General features: G+C 48.3%; 1 protein-coding gene across 1 annotated transcript in view; it reads left to right on the top strand.

Annotated features, from left to right (window-relative positions):
* Positions 1 to 18,287, top strand: part of ERI3 (ERI1 exoribonuclease family member 3) — a 132,524-nt gene that overhangs the window by 44,553 nt on the left and 69,684 nt on the right. Inside the window, exon 5 of the mRNA XM_009287293.2 lies at positions 234 to 306. Coding sequence (XP_009285568.1) covers positions 234 to 306 — 73 coding nt within the window. The remainder of the gene's footprint in view (positions 1 to 233; positions 307 to 18,287) is intronic.

Below are 18,287 nucleotides of genomic sequence, written 5' to 3'. Positions count from 1 at the left end.
TTCAGTCTGAAAGGTGTCAGCAGCCTGGATGTGGCTGGATGTATATAAGTCTTCAGCCAAGCTGTGCTCTCGTGAGATTTTTTTTGCCAAGAGCTACAGTCCTTCTGATGTGCAGCATGTTACAGGAGACTTGAGGGTCTCTTCCATCTCAGAACGAAATGCACTTAAGAAAACAGAGTTTGTGTTGTCAGGACACTGATTGAATCAAACCTGCTCTCTCTTCTCTCTTACAGGTTACCAGGACAATGCCAGTACTTAGGGCTGCCGGTTGCTGATTACTTCAAACAGTGGATTAATCTGAAAAAGGTACTTTTGTGCAAACTGCCATGGTCCCCGTCTCCCTCTCCCCCCTCCCCTCGTCCTTCTCCTTTCCTCTTTAAGGAGGTGTCTAATAACTACTGCTGTTTTGCATTGAAATGAGTTATTTTCTCAGAAGCTGGGCTGAGCGAGTCCTCCGGCTCCCTATTGTATCTCCTCTAATAGAGTCTTACTGTACTTGATGGGATGTGTTCTGCAGCTGGGGAGAATCCCATTGTGGCAGGCACACTGCGGTGTCTCCACATAATAGTGAGACACTGTGAGGCCCCTCTTCAGCAAAGGTTGTGTTGGCCCCAGTGTTGCTGACTCTGTTTTGTTTTGCTGCCGTATAAGGCTCCTAGGAGCTCAGTTCCCTTCAGATCAAATTCTGGCTGATAAACATGTGGAAATATTCCCAAATAAAAATCAGTATTTCCCTTTGTGCTGTGGGGAATGGGAGCTGTCTCAGCAGCACGTCCACCTAAGAAACCAGTGGTCACTTTGCAGAGCAAAATACCTTGGACTTTACTGTCTGGTGCCTTGTGTTGTTCCATGCCTTCTCTGGGTGGTTAAAGAGCAGCCTGCTGTGCATCCACAGGGTCTCCTGGCACAGCTGCTCCATCTGCACAGAAAAAAGTGGTGATGCCATAAGCCACAAATCAAAGCGGGAAGAAAAGAACAAGTGTGATTACAAGCAGTAGCAGGGTGAGGGGGGAGGCTGGGGTCTGTGCACAAGAGAAACTGGGGTGGCCCTCCTGGTTAAACCTTTGGATGAGTAAGATTCCCTTCCCCCATCCAATTTAATGTTTTATTTGGGTTTCTGTGCCTTTTCCTGATAATTAGGGGTCTCGGTAAGTGGAATTTGCTTGTAAACAGCTCGTTGTACTTGTGGGCTTTTCTTTTGTTCTTTTATTTATTTATTGTTTTAAATGGAAGCATGAGTGACAGGCTGAGCGGCCGCAGAAGGACAATTTGCATGATCTGTTCCGTCAAATAGGGTAGAACGTGAACTTAACAAGGGATGCTGGCAGCACATTCCCGGCTGAACTTGTCAAAGGGTCTTGTATTTCCCTGCTGTCAGAGCAAATCTTTTGGCTGATTGCTGGTCCTTGGTAAATGAAATCTGAAAGCACATTGGGGCACTCTGCAGTTCAGTGACCATTAATGATCGCCATTTGAAGTTCACTAAACTTCCGGTGAATGGATAGCAGCTATATAACCAGCAGGTTGATGGCTTCAGAATAATAATATTTAAAAAAAAAAAAAAAAAAAAAAAAAAAAAAAAAAAAAAAAAAAAAAAAAAAAAAAAAAAAAAAAAAAAAAAAAAAAAAATAATCCCTATGTACCATGATGTTTGCTAAGAGGTAGGTTGATCCAGCCGTGCTCCTCCTCTGGGCCTCAGGATGAATATGGCTCTTTCCCATAGTTCGAGGCTCCTGGATTTAGTGTGTTAGGAGCTGGGATTCATCGTAACATGGACATCCAGACAAAGTGGCTGTTCTTTAAGACGGGCTTTCATGTATTGGGCTTCAGCAAATACTGTGATACTAAGTTGAGTGCTGGTGAGCATCCGTGAAGTACCAAGCACAGAGCTAAAGGCAGGAGGAGGAGGGAAGCTGTTGCAGTGAAGTGTTCCCCTGCCCAGCTCTCTGGAGGGGTAGCAGGCTGAGCATGTAGGATGGGGGCATGCGGATTGGGCTTGTCCTCCTCTATAGATGTGTTACTCAGAAAGTAAGGTGCTGATCTCCCTCAGATCACACGGGGAGGGGATGTGTGGGAGAAACGTTTATCTTCCTCCAACCCCTCTAATCCCTTAAAAATCTGAAGTTTTTCTTACTCTCTAATATCTGATGCCCTGTGACACACAGGGTGGTTCCAGGGTCCCTGCGCCCCTCTGGGAGGTGACCCAGGTTGAAGAGGAGAACAGGGACCTCTTCTGTCCTGTGGCTGAAGAGCTGCCTCCCTGGGGCTTGCTCTTACCCCAGGGTGAGGATCTTTCCATGCCATTCACTGCCCTGCTCTCTGGGGGTGCTTGTGGGGGACCCACCTGTGTTTTTTCATGAGAGAGAATTTCCAGCCTAGATAATAATGCTGGCCAAGCAGCTGAACCCAATGGGACCTCAGTCTCTTTTGAGTGAGCTCCCAGTGTGAGACAAATAAGGATGGACAGGTATCTAGCCCCCCTGCTCTTCCCTGCATAGCTCAGGTGGCCCCTTTTCCCGTCCCTCTGGCACGTTCCTGACTTAGAAATACCTCCTAGGCTGAGTCTGCCTCTGACTTGATCCATGAAGTGAAGGTGTTGGGGGCTGGGGGGTGTGAAACTGCTAATTTCTAGGTCATGGATGATGCAGAGACTTGGATGTTTCAGATGTCAAGAAAACAGTTCACGTGAGTGTAAATGGCACGTGTGACTGAGAGCAGTTTCCTGCAGGATGGCCCCACCTGCATCTGCTGTCTGTCCTTTGGGTCTCTGCTTGTGAGCATGATACCAAGAGGACCCTACTGAGTTAGGGAATTGCTGCTGCAAATACAAGGCAATGCAAAAGAGTGGGATTATGGACGGAAAGGTGTGTGCATGGGGCAGACGTGTTTGTGTACCTGTGTGTAGTGCGGTAGCAACAAAATATGTTCCAGATTCCTGCTGCCCACGTACACACGGCTTCAGCTCCTCTTTGTCTCCATTTTGCATCATTTGAAGAAACAGTCCTTGTCTGTGCAGCCTCTGCCAAAGTGTGGGATGCTCCAGAGCTCAGCAGTCCCTCTTCCCGAGGTGGTGAGACAGTCTTTCCCAGGGTTCATTCCCCAATAAACTCCTTCCCTTGTCACTTCTGTGCTGCAGGAGCAGTTGAGGTGAGCACCCTGTGCCTCCAGGCCTCTTTCAGAGTATCTGGGACTTGCCTCTTGGGCAAGCTGAAGAGAAGAACCGGGTCCCGCTAGCTGCCACGCTTGTGTTTCCCCAGGCAAACCTTTTTGGATTCATCTGGCCGTGCAGGTGGTGGTGAGCTCTACACCTGACTGCTGCGATGGTGGCCACAGTGTCTTGGGATCTGTGAAAAAGCCTTCTGTGGAGGACAAAAGGAGAAAAGCTGCCTGTGCACTTGACTGCATTTGCTGAAGTTTTACCTTGCCCTATGCCCCCCCAGCCTGCTAATGCATCCCTTCCGTCAAGCCTGATCGGTGTTTGCTGACATTTTTAATGTCACTGAGCGATCTTGTATCTCTGCTGAACTGTCAGTGTAGAGCTGACTCGGGGCAGAGAGTTTATCATGTTCTTCACTTTGATTAGCTCAGCCTTGTGGGAGGGCAGCAGAAAGCGGAGGAGGCTTTCTTTGAATGCTGCAACATTTCAGGTATCCCCCTAAACCATCTTGATAGAGAGCCACCATCACCTGGCTGCCTCCCAGCACGGGATTCTCCTGTGGTCCCAGGCTGTCTCCTTATGTACCTGTCATGTCAATCCACAGAGGCCCTGTGGGTTAGGACTGAGGTGCAGAACCTGAGCGACATCGTTGGAGCTTGGTGCTCAGGATGTAAATAGCAGAGTGCTTCATGTCAGGAGAGAGGGGCACCAGTGGAGAAATGCTTGCAGAAAGCAGGAGGCTGTGTGTCAAGAGTTATGTGAAAAGGAAAGCTGCTGCAGCTAACAAGCTACAACCAAGCTGCTGCCCCAAGAGTATCCTCAGGTAGCCTGGATAAATTCATTAGTGCTTACTCTAACACAAGGATCAGCTCCCGTTCGTGCTCCCTTTGCTCTTTTGGAAGCCTCTGTGGTTTATCGTTCCAGGTCCCGCTTGAGTTAGCGGCATGGTCGGGCCCGTGATGGATCCTCACCCTGTGGGGATGGAGCCAGCGCTGTGTTAGGCTGAGGCTGGCAGCACCAGTGATCGCAGGGTGGCTGGGAGCCTGGGAATGGGAAACCCGGCGGGCAGTAGGAGTGCCAGCACTGCCGGGTTGGGAGCACGCCATGGAGGGGAGAGGGAGGAGGTGGAAGAAGGGGAGGAAGCTAGATTGTCTTACAATTAGCCAGTGCAAGAAAAACATAAGAAGGATGACAAAGATGTCAAAATGGCCAGACCAAAGGTCTAGCCCAGATCCTCTCTGTGCCAGAGGCCAGTAGCTGATGCTTGCAGGTGTAACAAGGAGAGCATGATTTGAGTCAGCTTTCTCTGGTTCCCAGTAATTGTCTCTTCAGGGACTGAGAGCTGGTGGCTGCCCCCGGACCACTGTGTCTAGCACCCACTGTGTTTACCATGTCTGTTTACCAGGAACTTGTACATCTTTTTCTGAAACTGCTCATGCTTTTGGTTTCTGCAGCATCCTGCAGCAATGACTTTTGCTATTTAATTATGCATTAATTATACTCTATATTCATACGTAGTGTGAAGATGCAGGTCTTTTTGTTTCTTTTAAACCTACTGTTGGATCATTTTCTTGGGCCTAGGTCTTGCATTGTGTGAAAGAGCAAATAAGTGTTTCCAGTTCTTCTCTCTTGTGTTATTCTTGACTTGAGACCTCTGCCATACCATTGCTTAGTTGTTTCTCTTCCAGCACAGCATAACTTGTCAGAGGGCTGGCACAAAGGCACTGTGACTCTATGTGGTGGTTTAACCTCAGCTGGCAACCGAGTACCACGCAGCCGCTCGCTTGCTCTCCCCCCCTGCCCTGGTGGGATGGGGGAGAGAATCGGAAGAGTAAAAGTGAGAAAACTTGTGGGTTAAGAACAGTTTAATAACTGAAACAAAATAAAATAGTAATAATAATAACAATAACAATAAAAGAATATACAAAGCAAGTGATGCACAATGCAATTGCTCACTTCTTCTTCCCCCAGCTTTATATACTGAGCATGACGTCACATGGTATGGAATGTCCCTTTGACCAGTTTGCGTCAGCTGTCCTGGCTGTGCCCCCTCCCAGCTTCTTGTGCACCTCCAGCCTTCTCAGTCAGTAGAGCAGGGGAAGCTGAAAAGTCCTTGATGTGTGTAAGCACCACTTAGCAACAACTGAAACATCGGTGTGTTATCAACATTGTTCTCATCCTAAATCCAAAACACAGCACTGTACCAGCTACTAGGAAGGAAATTAACTCTATCCCTGCCAAAACCAGGACACTCTAGAATTGGGTTGTAGAAGCTATCTTTAACACTGTATATACTATCCTGATCTTCCGTTTCTTCTCTGGATGTTATGCGGTTAAAAGATAAGAGGAGTGTTTTATGTAACCACTAAGGGTTTGTTTTAATTCTTGTTTTTCAAATTATATTTTATTTATTTTTTTTTTAAAAGACAACTCATACCAATGACAGAGCTGCTCCTTTCTCAGGACAGCTGTCCTGGCATGTTTGACCATCTTTGATTTCTGTTTACAGAGGGCAGCATGTCTTTAGATACAGCAATAGTGGTTGCTTTAGAAGTGACAGAAAACTGGTCTTAGTTTGACATCCTCCTGAAGTCCAGGAGAGTTTCTATGAAAGGCAAGGGTTGCATGATGTGTGTGGAGGAATGCAACTTTCCTTCTCTGGGCATCGCGAAACAGAATTGAGGGAGCCTTGGGGAGCACAGCGTGACCACGCTGGGGGTGACATGGCTGTGTGCAGAGCTGGCCTTTTCCAGGCCCAGCATTTACTGATCTGTAGATACTCGTAGCTTGGAAGCAAACTGTTAATACACATGCACAAGCGCTGTAAGGTCACCTACTCACTTTGTGAAATCTGACAGAGGAAGCATGTAATAGGATGTTTTTGTTAATATTTGGCAACTAGAAATAAACACATTTTAAACAAACAAAGGTTTGCTAACACTTTTTTGTCTCTCTGAATTAACAATTCCTTCTGCCTTCAGGATGGGAGGAGGAGGAGTTCTCAGGCACTTGGTGGTGAAGTGTCTCGAGTGCTTTGGATGAAGAACGTTGAAATGGGTGCAACTGAGAAATAGTTTATTTTTTTGGCTCATAATGCCTGGAATTTGCTTCTGTGAGGTCTAACGTCTTGAGGACTTACTGTGCTTGTTATCAGTTGCCTGTTTATTGAGTTACTGGCTACAGGGAATATAAAATACCTAGCAAGGTTAGAAATGACAGAGGAGGTCTCCTCAGGCAGAGTGCTTCACAGCCAAAGCATCAAGCATGCGAGTAGATGTTGCCACTTAACTGCAAAGAGCTGCTCATATGCCCACGGTGCTCAGTGCTTTGCTGGTTTGCAGCATGGCTGAGTGCTCTGAGACCCTGTCACACCTTCCTTCAATGGGAGCTGTGTTTTTCGGGGCTCCTCACCCCTGGCTGCGGAGCTCTTGGCTTTGGAAGGTCTCTCTCAGAAGGCAGGAACAAGAGAGGTTGTGAAAGGAAACAAAAGGAGAAGCACGACTCCAGGGTTAAGGGGAGTAAGAGTTCTTTCCTAATTTCCATGGAAAAGACAAAGTGTCTGTGCAATGGCATTGGTTCATAGTTGGAAGGAAATGGAAGAATTGCTTATAACAGCAAAATGACTATGTTTAATAAATACTTTGCTCTGTATTCACAGAAAGGCAGAGGATGCTGCATCGCTGAGCAAGAGGTTTGCTGTTAAAACACAATTTTCTGATAAAGTTAAGTGGTAGCTTTCAGTTGGCATTTTGCATAGCTGGTTTACAGGAGTTTTAAAAGAGGTGGCTGAGAAGCCCTGGACTGTTAATAAGTCTTTGAACATGGGGGAAGTTCTAGAGGACTGGAAGAAAGCTAATGTTGTACCAGTAATTTAGAAGGGCAAATGGGATGACCGATGAAGTAATTATAGCCCTATCAGCTTGACATTAATTCTGGGCAAAGTAATGAAAAGCCAGATATCATAGTTGATTAATAAAGAATGAAAGAGGGTAATATAATGCCAATCAATGTGGATTTATGGAAACTAGATCTTTTTCAAACTAACTTGATATTTTTTTTATGAGACTACATGTTTGGTTGATAAAGGTAACCACGTCAGTGTAATATACTTCTGAAAGGCATTTGACTTGGTACCTTATGACATTTTGATTAAGAAACAAGAGTGATACAAAATCAACATGGCACACATTACATTGATTAAGAACGAGCAAACTGACAGCTCCTAGCATTTAATTGTAAATGGGTAATCATCATGGAGTACATGTCTTCCTAGTGGGGTCCCACAGGGATCTATTTCTCAGACCTCTTGTACTTAACACTTTTATCAATGCCCTGAAAGAAAACATAAAAATCATTTTCGATAAAGTGTACAGATACCGCATCCAGGAGGTGGCTGCTGTTGGATTTCGAAACAGGCAATAGTGAGTAGGAGCAGAGGGGCTGGATCATCTCTTTCTTCGGGACCGGTTTGACTGGTATGGGATGCTGGGTCCCATCTCTGCATTGGAAAGGATTCTGGAAACTTGAAGACTGGATGAGAACTGCAAGACCCATGGGAAAATTCGCCATACAGTAAAGACCCTGGGAGCCATTTAGCGTACCGGAGAGAAGGGTAAGGGAGGCTTGGCTATAGTCCCTAAGTATCTAAAGGGACAGCCAAAACGTGGCGAGAGGCTCCTTCAGTCTAGCAGACAAAAGCATAAGCAGTTCCAGCGCAGATTTTCACAGTGAGGATAATTAACCATTGGAACAACTTACCGAGGGCTGTGGTGGATTCTCTAGCTCAGGAGGGAAGGTTTTTTCCTAAAAAGATCAGATTAATTTGGGGCAGCCTCATGGCCTGTGCAGGTCAGGCCAGCCCATCGCAGTGGTTTCTTCTGCTGTGATAATCTTCAACTGTCCATCTCGGCGTAGCTCTGGCTGCTCCGTTCCCTTGCAGTGAGAGCACACTCGAAGGCTCCTGACTTGGGGGAGCGTGGGCGGTACGAACGCCACGAGGCTGGGGACAGAGGGGACGGCATCCCGGGGAGCGTGGCACCACTGGCAGGGGCAGGGGAGCCCTCCTGCTCCAGGGGCTGGAGCACAGCAACCGTCCATGACTTCTCCTTTAAATCTGTCGTGCAGCTGTCTGAACTCTGAAATTTCTTTCACTCTCTCCCTCGCCTTGTTAACATGTGTTGCCTTTGGGGTAATCAGGGAAAAAATATTATGTCCTTTTACAATTACAGGGTTTTGGAATATTAAAATGTCTCTCTGCATCGGCAGTGTTATTTTGATTGGTATTCTAACCTTTGACTAGCCCATAAAGCGAGCCGCTCTTCAAGCCAATATTGCAGGACTGAAATTTAATTCCGAAATGATTCCAGATAATAGGGAGACAGATAATATATGCATGAAGGATATTATGTTTGGACTAAATGCAGCAGGGCCAGGGCTTGGGAGTTGAATAATAGCCCAGAGTGAGTTATAATCTGTGGGACAGAAATACCTTACTGTCAGGGCCAGGAGAGGAACTCTTAAATCAAAGGGGGGGAGATGAGGAGGGAGTAGAGGATAGTCATGTCAAAGGGAAAGGGCATCCAGGAGAGGCCTTAAAGGAGCAGCCCTCTCTGTCCCGCTGCAGAGGGACCTGTCCTCACTTTCTTATTTAACAAGGAGTGAGGAGTAAAAACACATTTCCAAGGAAAACCAACAAGCAGGGGCTTGTGCTGGGAAGAGAGGGTGAGTGTCTGCAAGTTCTTGACAGTCTTTTCCCTTTCTTCCTCCTGGTCTCATTAGAAGGGGATACAGGATGGGTTGATGCATCAGACTTCTTTGCCTTGGTTTCCCTAGAAGCTATAACCAGATGGACTGAGGGGTTGTTGATGTGGGTTTGCAATACGCGCTAAGGTAGGATGCTCACATAATGCAGAGTAACCACTGGGGTTGGTTTTGGTATCCACCTTCGCATAAAACAAAGGAAGCGGAGACACGGTGTGTGGGCTGTGTGGCCAGTAGTTGTTCAGGGCTCTGCTCTCCCCTCCTCAGCCTGGGACTCACTGGTGGGCAGGGTTGTCTCCCTCCCTCAGAGCTGCTGCCCAGGCTGGTGACTGGAGACACAGAGTAGGAGCATCCTATGTGACAGCCAGGTGCAAATTTGGTGCCTTTTAAATACTGGAGGCTTTAAGAAGCAACATCCCCCTCTGGGCTTTCTGCCCCCGGGAAGGAAACTTGGGGTTTTTGCTATTTGCTCCTCTGCAAGTGGCACTTCGTGTTTTGCCAGCAGCTTCCCAAGTGTGGTGGAGCAGTCAGCAGGGTACTTTTCGCTCTGCAGTAGCTCAGCCCTATAACTTTAACCTGCTGGGCGAGGCGTTGGGAGTTTTTCTGTAGCTAGAATTCACAGAGCATTGTGGAGTACCGTGCCAGCAGCTGTCCTGGGAGGAGGGGAGCTGAGCAAGCAGAGATGGAGAATGATCTCTGCTGCTGGGGTGACACAAACCCATGTCGATATAACAGGCTTTGGCTCAGTGGCACGAGCTTATAGTTTCAAAGTAATGATCCCAGCCTCGCATTTCATTTCCTTTTCTTGCAGTCTCAGGAGCTGGTCTTGCTACAGCTGAGAGGGGCTGTAGATGCAGCCTGGAGGCTTCACTGGTTTTGGATGACTTGAGCGGTAACATACATGTCCATCCCAGGAGGGCAGAAAAGAGCAGTGTCCATCTTCACCTAAATCAAATGGTTTTGTGCGTTTCCCTCTCCTTTGGCTTTTGGTGGTGTTTTTTTTATTGCATCCTAAAAGCACAGGAGCAATTTTCTGTGGAGCGTATGTCTGTATGAACTGTTCTAGGAGCAGACAGGAAAGATGTGATGCTCAGAGGGTTAATGTAAGGTCTTGGTTCACCAGAAAGTTGCTAAGTTTCCTGGCTTGCAAAATAGCAGATTAGTTTAGTAATTCCTTTTGGCCATAAAATCCACAACTATGTGAAAGAGCACCCTTCTCACTGCCAAACTCATGCCAAGCAGAAGGCTGTGGGCTGGACACATGCAGCCTGTTCCTCTCTCACTGCTGTTTAGACTTTGGGTGGGTAAAGACAGCCTCTGACAAGGTCCTGTTATGTGGAAGCCATTTAGAGCTACTCCAGCGCAAAGGGAACACATCAGTATTTTGGTCCTATTAACAGCAAGCTCTTCCTGGAACTTCCTTCCATCCTTCCTTCCCGTAGCTATCCTGCGTGTGTTTTAGCATGTGTTCATCTCACAGCATCTCACACACGGATTAACTTGTTTACCATCAGGGGTTCTTCTACACTTTCTTTTGCTAATACATATTAAAATTGCAGTAGGCATGTATTAAAATCTCAGCTATTTTTGTAAACAAGGTGCTCTGAAGCCTTGTTTTAGCCTTTGGAAGAAACCAGTTTTGCATACTGCACTTGGGGAGGACCTGGCACAGGTGGAGAAAGCCCAGAAGGGAACAGAAGAAGGGTTGGAGAGCTGGAAGACATGACCTCCAGGGGAAGGCTGAGGGATCTGGGATGTTCAGCTTAGAGAAGACTAAACAGAAATAATTTTTGGAAGAATGAAAGTGCTCAGAGGAAGGGGAAAGTTTATTCTGGGTGGTTGTGGTGGACGGCTCTTGGTCATGTCCTTACCTGCTGCAAGGAGATCAGTAAACAGTCTCTGTGGATGAGGGTGGGGATGCGGGACCGTTAGCTCCTGAGATTTTCAGAGTTTAGAAGAATATGGTGGGGATGGTTTGGGTGGAGCTGGTCCTGCCTTGAAGCAGGCAGTGTGGGTCATCGCTTCTCCCTTCCTACCCTGTTTGCTGTGACACTTTCTGCTCTCTTGCACTTGGACATAGACTGTCTGCTTTCCCTGGGATGCGTCACTGAAACTCAGAGTATCTGAGAAGAGAAAGAAGGAGTGGTTGCCTTGGGTGCCGCGTGCAGTCTCCCCTCTTCTCCTGATGCCGTCTGCCCAGATCAGGTTGTTTGTACTGCGGAAATCCCAAGGCAGCCTTTATTATTTGGCAGCACCTTCAGGCTCCAGCAAGGACCAGGGCCTCCTGGTGCCACGCGTAGTACAGAGGGCTCTCGGATAAGGCAGGAAGGTGTTGATTCAAGAGAAACTGAGGAACACAATTATCTTACTTGGCCCCATGCAGCCTGCAGGTACTGGACAAAGCAGAGAGTAGAATTTGTTGCTTTTGTGCTTTTTTTTACCAGTGCAAAAGCTTTGCCTTCTAGATGAAATTGTAAGCAGCAGTTTACTGAGTGCACTGCAATGGTTGCTTTACCGAAAGCATCCTTGTCTATGCAAGTGGTTGGAGGCAGGTTGTGGTTCCTCTACATGCACATCGCCGTAGCCCGCAGGTGAAAGGCGGAGAGGCAGCTGCTCAGACCTTGTGTGCTGCTTTTCCTGCTGAGTGCCATATTGCTCAACTGCACCTCGCTGTGCCTGCGCTCCCCTTGCTGGGGGATTTGAACATCTGTCCCCTGCACCGAGGAGCCTCCTGGTTCCCATCTGGCTGTGTGTGCACTGCTGCTGAGGTTAAACATACTGCTCAGATCCTTACACCATGAGTCTGGTTGCTGCTTACAGGTTGAAGAAGGAGCCACGCTGACTCTCCTGGTCCTGCCTGTTTATGGGGCAGTGTGCTGTAGGTGCCAAAGATGAAGTTTTGGAAAGAGCATTCAAAAGCAAGCAAAATAACCCACAAGGAAATCTAGGCAACTTGTGCTTTTGATAAGAAATCTTTCTGCAGTGTCAAGGTTATGCAGGCTGAAGTGGCCTGATGGTCCCCACAGTGGGGTCCGGACAGGCAGGGAGTTGCTGCAGGGCTGGTCATGGTGTAACTGGGACCTGTCAGCTGGATGCTTGCCGTAGCTGGGGGTAACGGTGTGTACAGTGTGACTGCAGCATGGCTGATGTGCCACATGCTTGCATCCAGACTTGCCCTGTAATGTGCCCTTGGCATGGCACCCCAGGAGCAAACCAGGGAAGCCATAAGGATGGTCAGAACTAGGCCCTCAATCTCCCAGTGAGCGGGTGTCTGTTTGACACAGGTCTGGTGTTTCACCTGCACGCAGGACTGTGTCTGTGTCTGTGGGGCACCGGCGCTGTTGGCAGAAGCTGGAGGCCTCCAATCTCGTGTGCCTGTTTATGTGAAGGTGTGGGGCAGCCTGTGTTTTCCCATGTCTCATGCGTACTGCGGTCAGCCGGAGAGGCTGGAGCCTTCTGCGTGCCCTGGTATTGCGAGAGGCAAGCCTGACCCCAGGCCTGACACAGCTCCCCGCAGTCAATACCAGAGCAAGGCAAGAGGAGAAGGGATTAGAGACAGGGCATGTTTTACAATAATCCTGCAACGTGTGCTGCATTCCAGGCCAGGAGGAGCTGGAAGGCGAAGGCACAATGCGTGAAAGATGGCCTTTCCTAGAGTCCCGTGGGTCAGGCGAGGGGCAGAGCATCTCTGCATCCTAGCCCTTCAGCGGGAGCTTTACATGGGTACCAGCACAGCTGCCCAGTTCCCGGGAAAGGAGCTGTGTCCTCTTTTCTCTGCATTTAAAAGACAGAAGCTCCACGTAGGAGCATGAAAACAGCCCTGCGTAGTTCTCCGGGGAAGGATGAGGGGTTAATCAGATTTTCTAGCCTTGGGGATTAAAACATTAACTGGTTTAGTCCTCATTGTCCTACCAAGCCAGCATGGCTACAAGAGGGAGAGTGACTGCCTGCCACCTCCACCAGCAGCAGCAGGCTGTTTTATGGTAGCAATCAGCCTGCCAGTAAGTGGAAAGAGCTTTTTTTGTATGAGGTGTTCCTGGTGCCCTGTGCTGAGCGTGATGCATTATCCTGCTGAAAGGGATGGGACTTTGCTACTGCTGTCTTGGCTGGGAAAATGTGGGTGTGTGGCCTCCTCCCCATTGTACAGAGGCATACCGTGGCTTGGCTTTCGCTTCTCATGAGCTCGATATAAAGCGGCAAGAGATGCTGAACTGGGAGGTGGGAGATACTGTAGTGTAATTTGTATATTAATAACTTACAGTGCTTCACACTCATTTAATTAATTAATTAAATCTCTCAGAACCCCAAGGCTACTAAGCAAGTTGATTTCAGAGTTGGGATTAAAAATCTCCTGCTGCCCTTCCCCCATGCTGGCACAGCACTTCTGGCTCCATCCTGGCTTTTGCTCTCTCCCCTTCCAGGTTTCCTTGCTTGAGCTCTTTGCCTGCAGCCTGTGGATTGGATCTATCACAGTGGCTTGCTAACAACTGGCCAGAAAGTCTGCAGATACGGTCTACTTTTGTTTAGTAAACAGCCCATCCTCTGCCCTTATCTATGCATAAACTTCTATTTTGTGGCCCACTGGGGAGGGCAGCTCTGATCACTCTGAAGCATGAGCCCTGCCAGAGGCTATCTCACAGTGCCTGGTTTTCCCAGTTGCCTGGGCACTGTCTCCTACAGGTCAGGACCATCTTCTCCTTGGGTGCTCTGACATGAATGTTGCTGCCGGCTCTATAGGGCATCAAAGCTCCTGAGCAGACAGCCATCTTGAAGTCATGGTCTGGATTGCTGCACTGCAGCCTTCCCAAGCTTGCTCAGTACCTGTCCAGTTCTCAGTCCATCTCTTCTGGGTGTCGGTAGGTATGGAGGCAAGATGCTTATATTTACTGACAACATGTATCTTCCCTTTCTCATGTTGAATCTCATGTTGAAAAATCTGATAATGACGTTGTTTGGCGTTTTCTCGGGCATCCTATCCACAGATGAATACGCAGGTCTCATGGCTGACGGATCAGCTCCACCTCCCTCACCTTTCTTTGAGCCGAGACACTCTAGCATTTCTGCATTGCACTCAAGATACCTTAAAGCCACCAACTTCCATTAAGCCACATAAGACAGGGAGTGTAGCTGAGCTGGTCTCTCTCCTGTGTCCAGTGGTCGGCATCCCCAGCAGGTTTCAGTGGCATGGAGATGAAACCTCAGCACGCCGTTCTGCCAGAGCTGCTCCTGCATACATCCTGCAGATGCATTTTTAAACAAACTCTGGATATTTAGTGTATGGTCCTGTGCCAACTTCAGGAAAACCTACTCTCTGCGTTTTCCCGGTGTTGTAACCTCTGTCAGCCTGGCTCTGATTGATGCTATTAATATTTTAGAGATCGTTTAGGATCTCCACCTTGGCCATGCTCTGCGCTCAGGGAAGAGTTGTCCTGCGTGGATGCCTGCAGCTGCCGGAGGAGTGTGCTTGCTGCCTGCCGGTGTGTTTTGGAGGAGGCAGGTCTGCAGGTTAGCAGGGCCACCAGGACTAATGGGAGCATAAAGCCTTCAGAGAGGTAATTGCTAGCCTCTAGCAGGTCCAAGCTGGTCCCTTCTGTAGGTGAGGGTCTTTCAGCTTCCCTGGGACATTCTCTTCTGTCCTTGCCTTTTGGCAAAGGGGACAGCTTCCCTCTGGACATTGTCTCTGCAGACTGCATTTCACCAAGGTCCTTGCTGTGGAGGGGCATCCCTATGCTCAGCCCTTCCCGTTCCTGGAGCTGGCCTCAGCGGAGCTGCCAAACCCAAAAGAGCTCTGCATCTCTCCTGTGTTTTGGGTCTCCCTTTGCCATCACACCTTGTATGATTTGGCCCCACAGAGTTGGTTCTGCTGCATCCTTGCCTGTGGGGTCAGTCAGTGCCGATCAGGAGGTGACTGACATCCTCCAGCAGTGCTGTGTCGCATGCCATCTCCAGCTGCCTCTCAGGAGCTGCACATGGACCCATCCTGCACCTCCCTGCTTGCACTCTGCCCTTGGTGTGCTCTAAACAGTGGAGCTGCGTGGCCATTTCTCTTGGTGCAGGAGAGCTCTGGTGATGCTCTGCTTGCTCAGCCTTCCCCACGGGGCCCAGCTAAATCCAGCTGTGGGAATGGGGCTGACGTGCTGCAGGGTTGGGGGCTCCGGCAGATCCAGGAGACAGTAAAGCCATGTGACTGAATCCCAGACTGTGTTTGCTCTGCCTAATTATCAAAAGTATGAGTTTGTTCTGCTAGGTGCACATTATGCCTTTATTGTGGTGTAATTATGCCAGCTGCCTATGTTTAGTGTCATAAAAAGGAATAAAATGCCCATTACCCGCCTAAAGAATTCTTCTTGTGGTTTTTTTTTTTTTATTTTTATTGCTCTGGAGTACACAGTGGGGATATCTTTGATCGGCAATTCTCCATGTAAAATAGCTAGTGAAATACTGTGCCTTTCGGAGAGCTCCTCCAGCCAGCAGCCTGCGAAGGCAGCTGGCCCACCAGCCTCACCTGGCGCTGCCTCTGCTGCTTACTGCCAGCCCGATCTGGTGGTCAAGATGGTGAAGCCACCACACTGCCACCACGCTGCCATCCCCTGCGGGAGCTCAGCTGCTTTCTGGCAGCGTTTCCCTGCTGTTCTCCAGGTCCCAAAGCTCCCTCCTGATGACACAGCATCCAAGAGGTGCGGGGTGCTTTCTAAGCCTGGGAGAAGACGCAACCTCTCTACCTGCAGGAGCTGTTCAGAAAGACACAACGGTGCCTGGGTCTGGCCGAGCTATTTTTTGGGCAGAACGATGTGTCAAGGAGTCCTGTGCCCAGTTGGAAGCCCGTAAGGTAGTCGAGGGAGCAGCGCAGAGCAATGTGTGGGTGGGAGCCATGTGCTCCTTTGCCCTGCCTGGGCTGGAATGCCAATGGCACAAGCCAAGCAGCATGAACCTGCCAACGGCCTGGTGGTGCTCTTGCAAGAGCAAAGATGCTAAGCCTTGTCCCCCAGCCAACCCACGGCCTCTGCAATTGGGCTTCGGCTGCTTTGGGGTTTCTTGTGGCGTCTAAATATCTGGGGCTGTGTTTCTGTGGTGGTGAGAGATGCCTCGGAGGAGCCGCGTCCTCCAAGAGCTGAGGTTCTTTGCAAACATCAATTACCGAAACACACACTCCTGCCAGGGAAGAGTGGTGGGAGGCTTGCTTTGTGTGTGTAAATGCTAGGGGCATTTTGGTGATACTAAATAATTTCTGATGGAAAAAAAAAAACAGAAAACCCCAAATCCAAGCCCCACATCTTTAGAGGTTGTTAAAAGCTGCCTCTCCGCCTTTCCTTCTTCTAATAGTTTCAGTCTCTAATTGGAAACGGACTTTAGTAGCCTCATTAGGAGCGGTTAGTGCTGGCTATAGATAGCTCTTAAATATATGGTTTCAGTAGATGGTAAATCTGTTGTTTTAGTTGGTTTATGTTTCAACTCAATGATATTTTCAGCAGGTCCCTGGTGTCCCCAGCCTGGCTGTGCCACGGATACCTCGCACGTCCCTTTTAATTCCCTTCGCTTATTTTTTACATCAGGTGTTCCTTGAAGTGGCCTTCACAGCTCTCCACCCTTTCAGCCGACGACTACGTCAGGGGAAGATGGACTTGCGCCTCCCCGCAGCTTCATTGCATATGCACACGCCGTCTGCCCCGGCAGCACGATTGCCTTGGTGAAGAATCCAAGGGGCTGCTGATAGCAATCATTGATTAAGAGGGTAATTGTCCTGAAAATTCAGATTGATCAAAAGGCAGAAATGATAACTTGTGTAACTGTGTTTAAAACCACGTCCTGTCAATAGGGGAGACTGAGACGTGGCGAGCAGAAAGCAGGGAGAATTGGATGTGCGAGCGGGTGAGTGTGCCTGTGGTTCGGGGAGGAGGGGGAGCCATTCTTCCTTGGGGTCCGTAGCAGGATGTTTCTTGTCACTGATGCTGGGCTATTGGAGATTCAATCACTTTTATCTTCCCCTCTCTCTCAATCCAAATGCCTTTTCATATTAGAAAATTAGAATCAGCTCTGCTCATGCAAGATTTATTAGCTCTGCTGAGCGATACCACAGAAGAGTAAATGATGTCGCATTTCAGGGGCTTTTTACACATTATGACCAAACTTGCAACTTCTTAAGTATTCTTCCATTGAGCCACTGCAGGGTGTGAAAGGGTTGGGGAGACAAACTTCTCCCTGGAAATAGTTCTGCACCAGTCTGGATGTCTCTTCTTTATTATTGGAATGATTGGATTTGGTTGCTAATACAGATCTTTTCTTTGGGCTCAGTTCCTGTGCTTATTGCTCTGGAAATCAAACTCTAAGAATTGAGCCTGTTTATCGCATTTTTTTCTTGGTCCCCTTTGTAGAAACACTTTTCAGTGCTAAAACGTGTGTTTTCGGAGCTCTGCTGCTAGCTGGCACTCATTTACATCTGAAGAAGACAAATCCTGTTTCCTGCTCAAATGTTTTCCCTTGTGTTTTGCACTGGGTGGCTGCTTTCTTAAATGCTTTCTGACCTCATGTTGTACACAGCTCGTGTTTTACATAGTGATGGTCCTTTGGTCTTCAGGCACTGGATGCTAAAGCTCTTTAAAGACATGAATGACTTTAGGCTCATAATGCTCAATAGATATTATTCTGGGGATACTGAGGCACGGGTGAGTTGGAAGATTTTTCTGTGAGTCCGTATCAGAGATTGGAATAGAAATTAGGTCTCTTCTCTCCTCCTCCTGGGCTTCAGCCACAAGCCTTGTTTGCGAGGCTTTTCACTTTCAAATTGCTTTGCAGGCATTAAATCCATGCAGCATCCTCGTGGGCTGGCTGTGCAGGAGGGTCACTCAGTCGTGAGAGTCAGAACGACCAGCTGTTGGGAGCCTCTGCCTGAGGTGCCATTCAGAGTCTTTCTCCCCCTCTCAAAAATTAAGGCGTTTGAGATTCACAGTATTTCACTGATTATATACAAATCCCTGGTGCTCTGCAGCACTCCACCCCTCTCACAATGGGCATTGTGTATGTAGCCCCTATACAAAAATACTGGCTGTTGTCAAGGTAAACACCATTTTTCTGCTAGTTCTGGTCTGGAATATTCCCAAAAGGGAGCAAATTTTTCTCCAGCCATCACTAATTAAGAAAGTAGACAGCACCACACAGGGATGCTGATAACACTGCTCAGTGTCTCACACCAAAACCAGCATTAAACAACAGATGCCGGAATCAAGCTGTGGAAGTGTCGTGGTTTAACCCCAGCCGGCAACTAAGCCACACAGCCATGCTCGCTCACTCCCCCCCCCGGTGGGATGGGGGAGAAAATCGGAAGGGTAAAAGTGAGAAAAACTCGTGGGTTGAGATGAAGACAGTTTAATAG

This window comes from Aptenodytes forsteri, unplaced genomic scaffold (genome assembly GCF_000699145.1).
Source record: "Aptenodytes forsteri isolate BGI_AS27 unplaced genomic scaffold, ASM69914v1 Scaffold119, whole genome shotgun sequence".
Classification (NCBI taxonomy): Eukaryota; Metazoa; Chordata; class Aves; order Sphenisciformes; family Spheniscidae; genus Aptenodytes; species Aptenodytes forsteri.
Note: the sequence above shows the minus strand (reverse complement) of the source record. Positions and strands in the feature narration are given on the sequence as shown.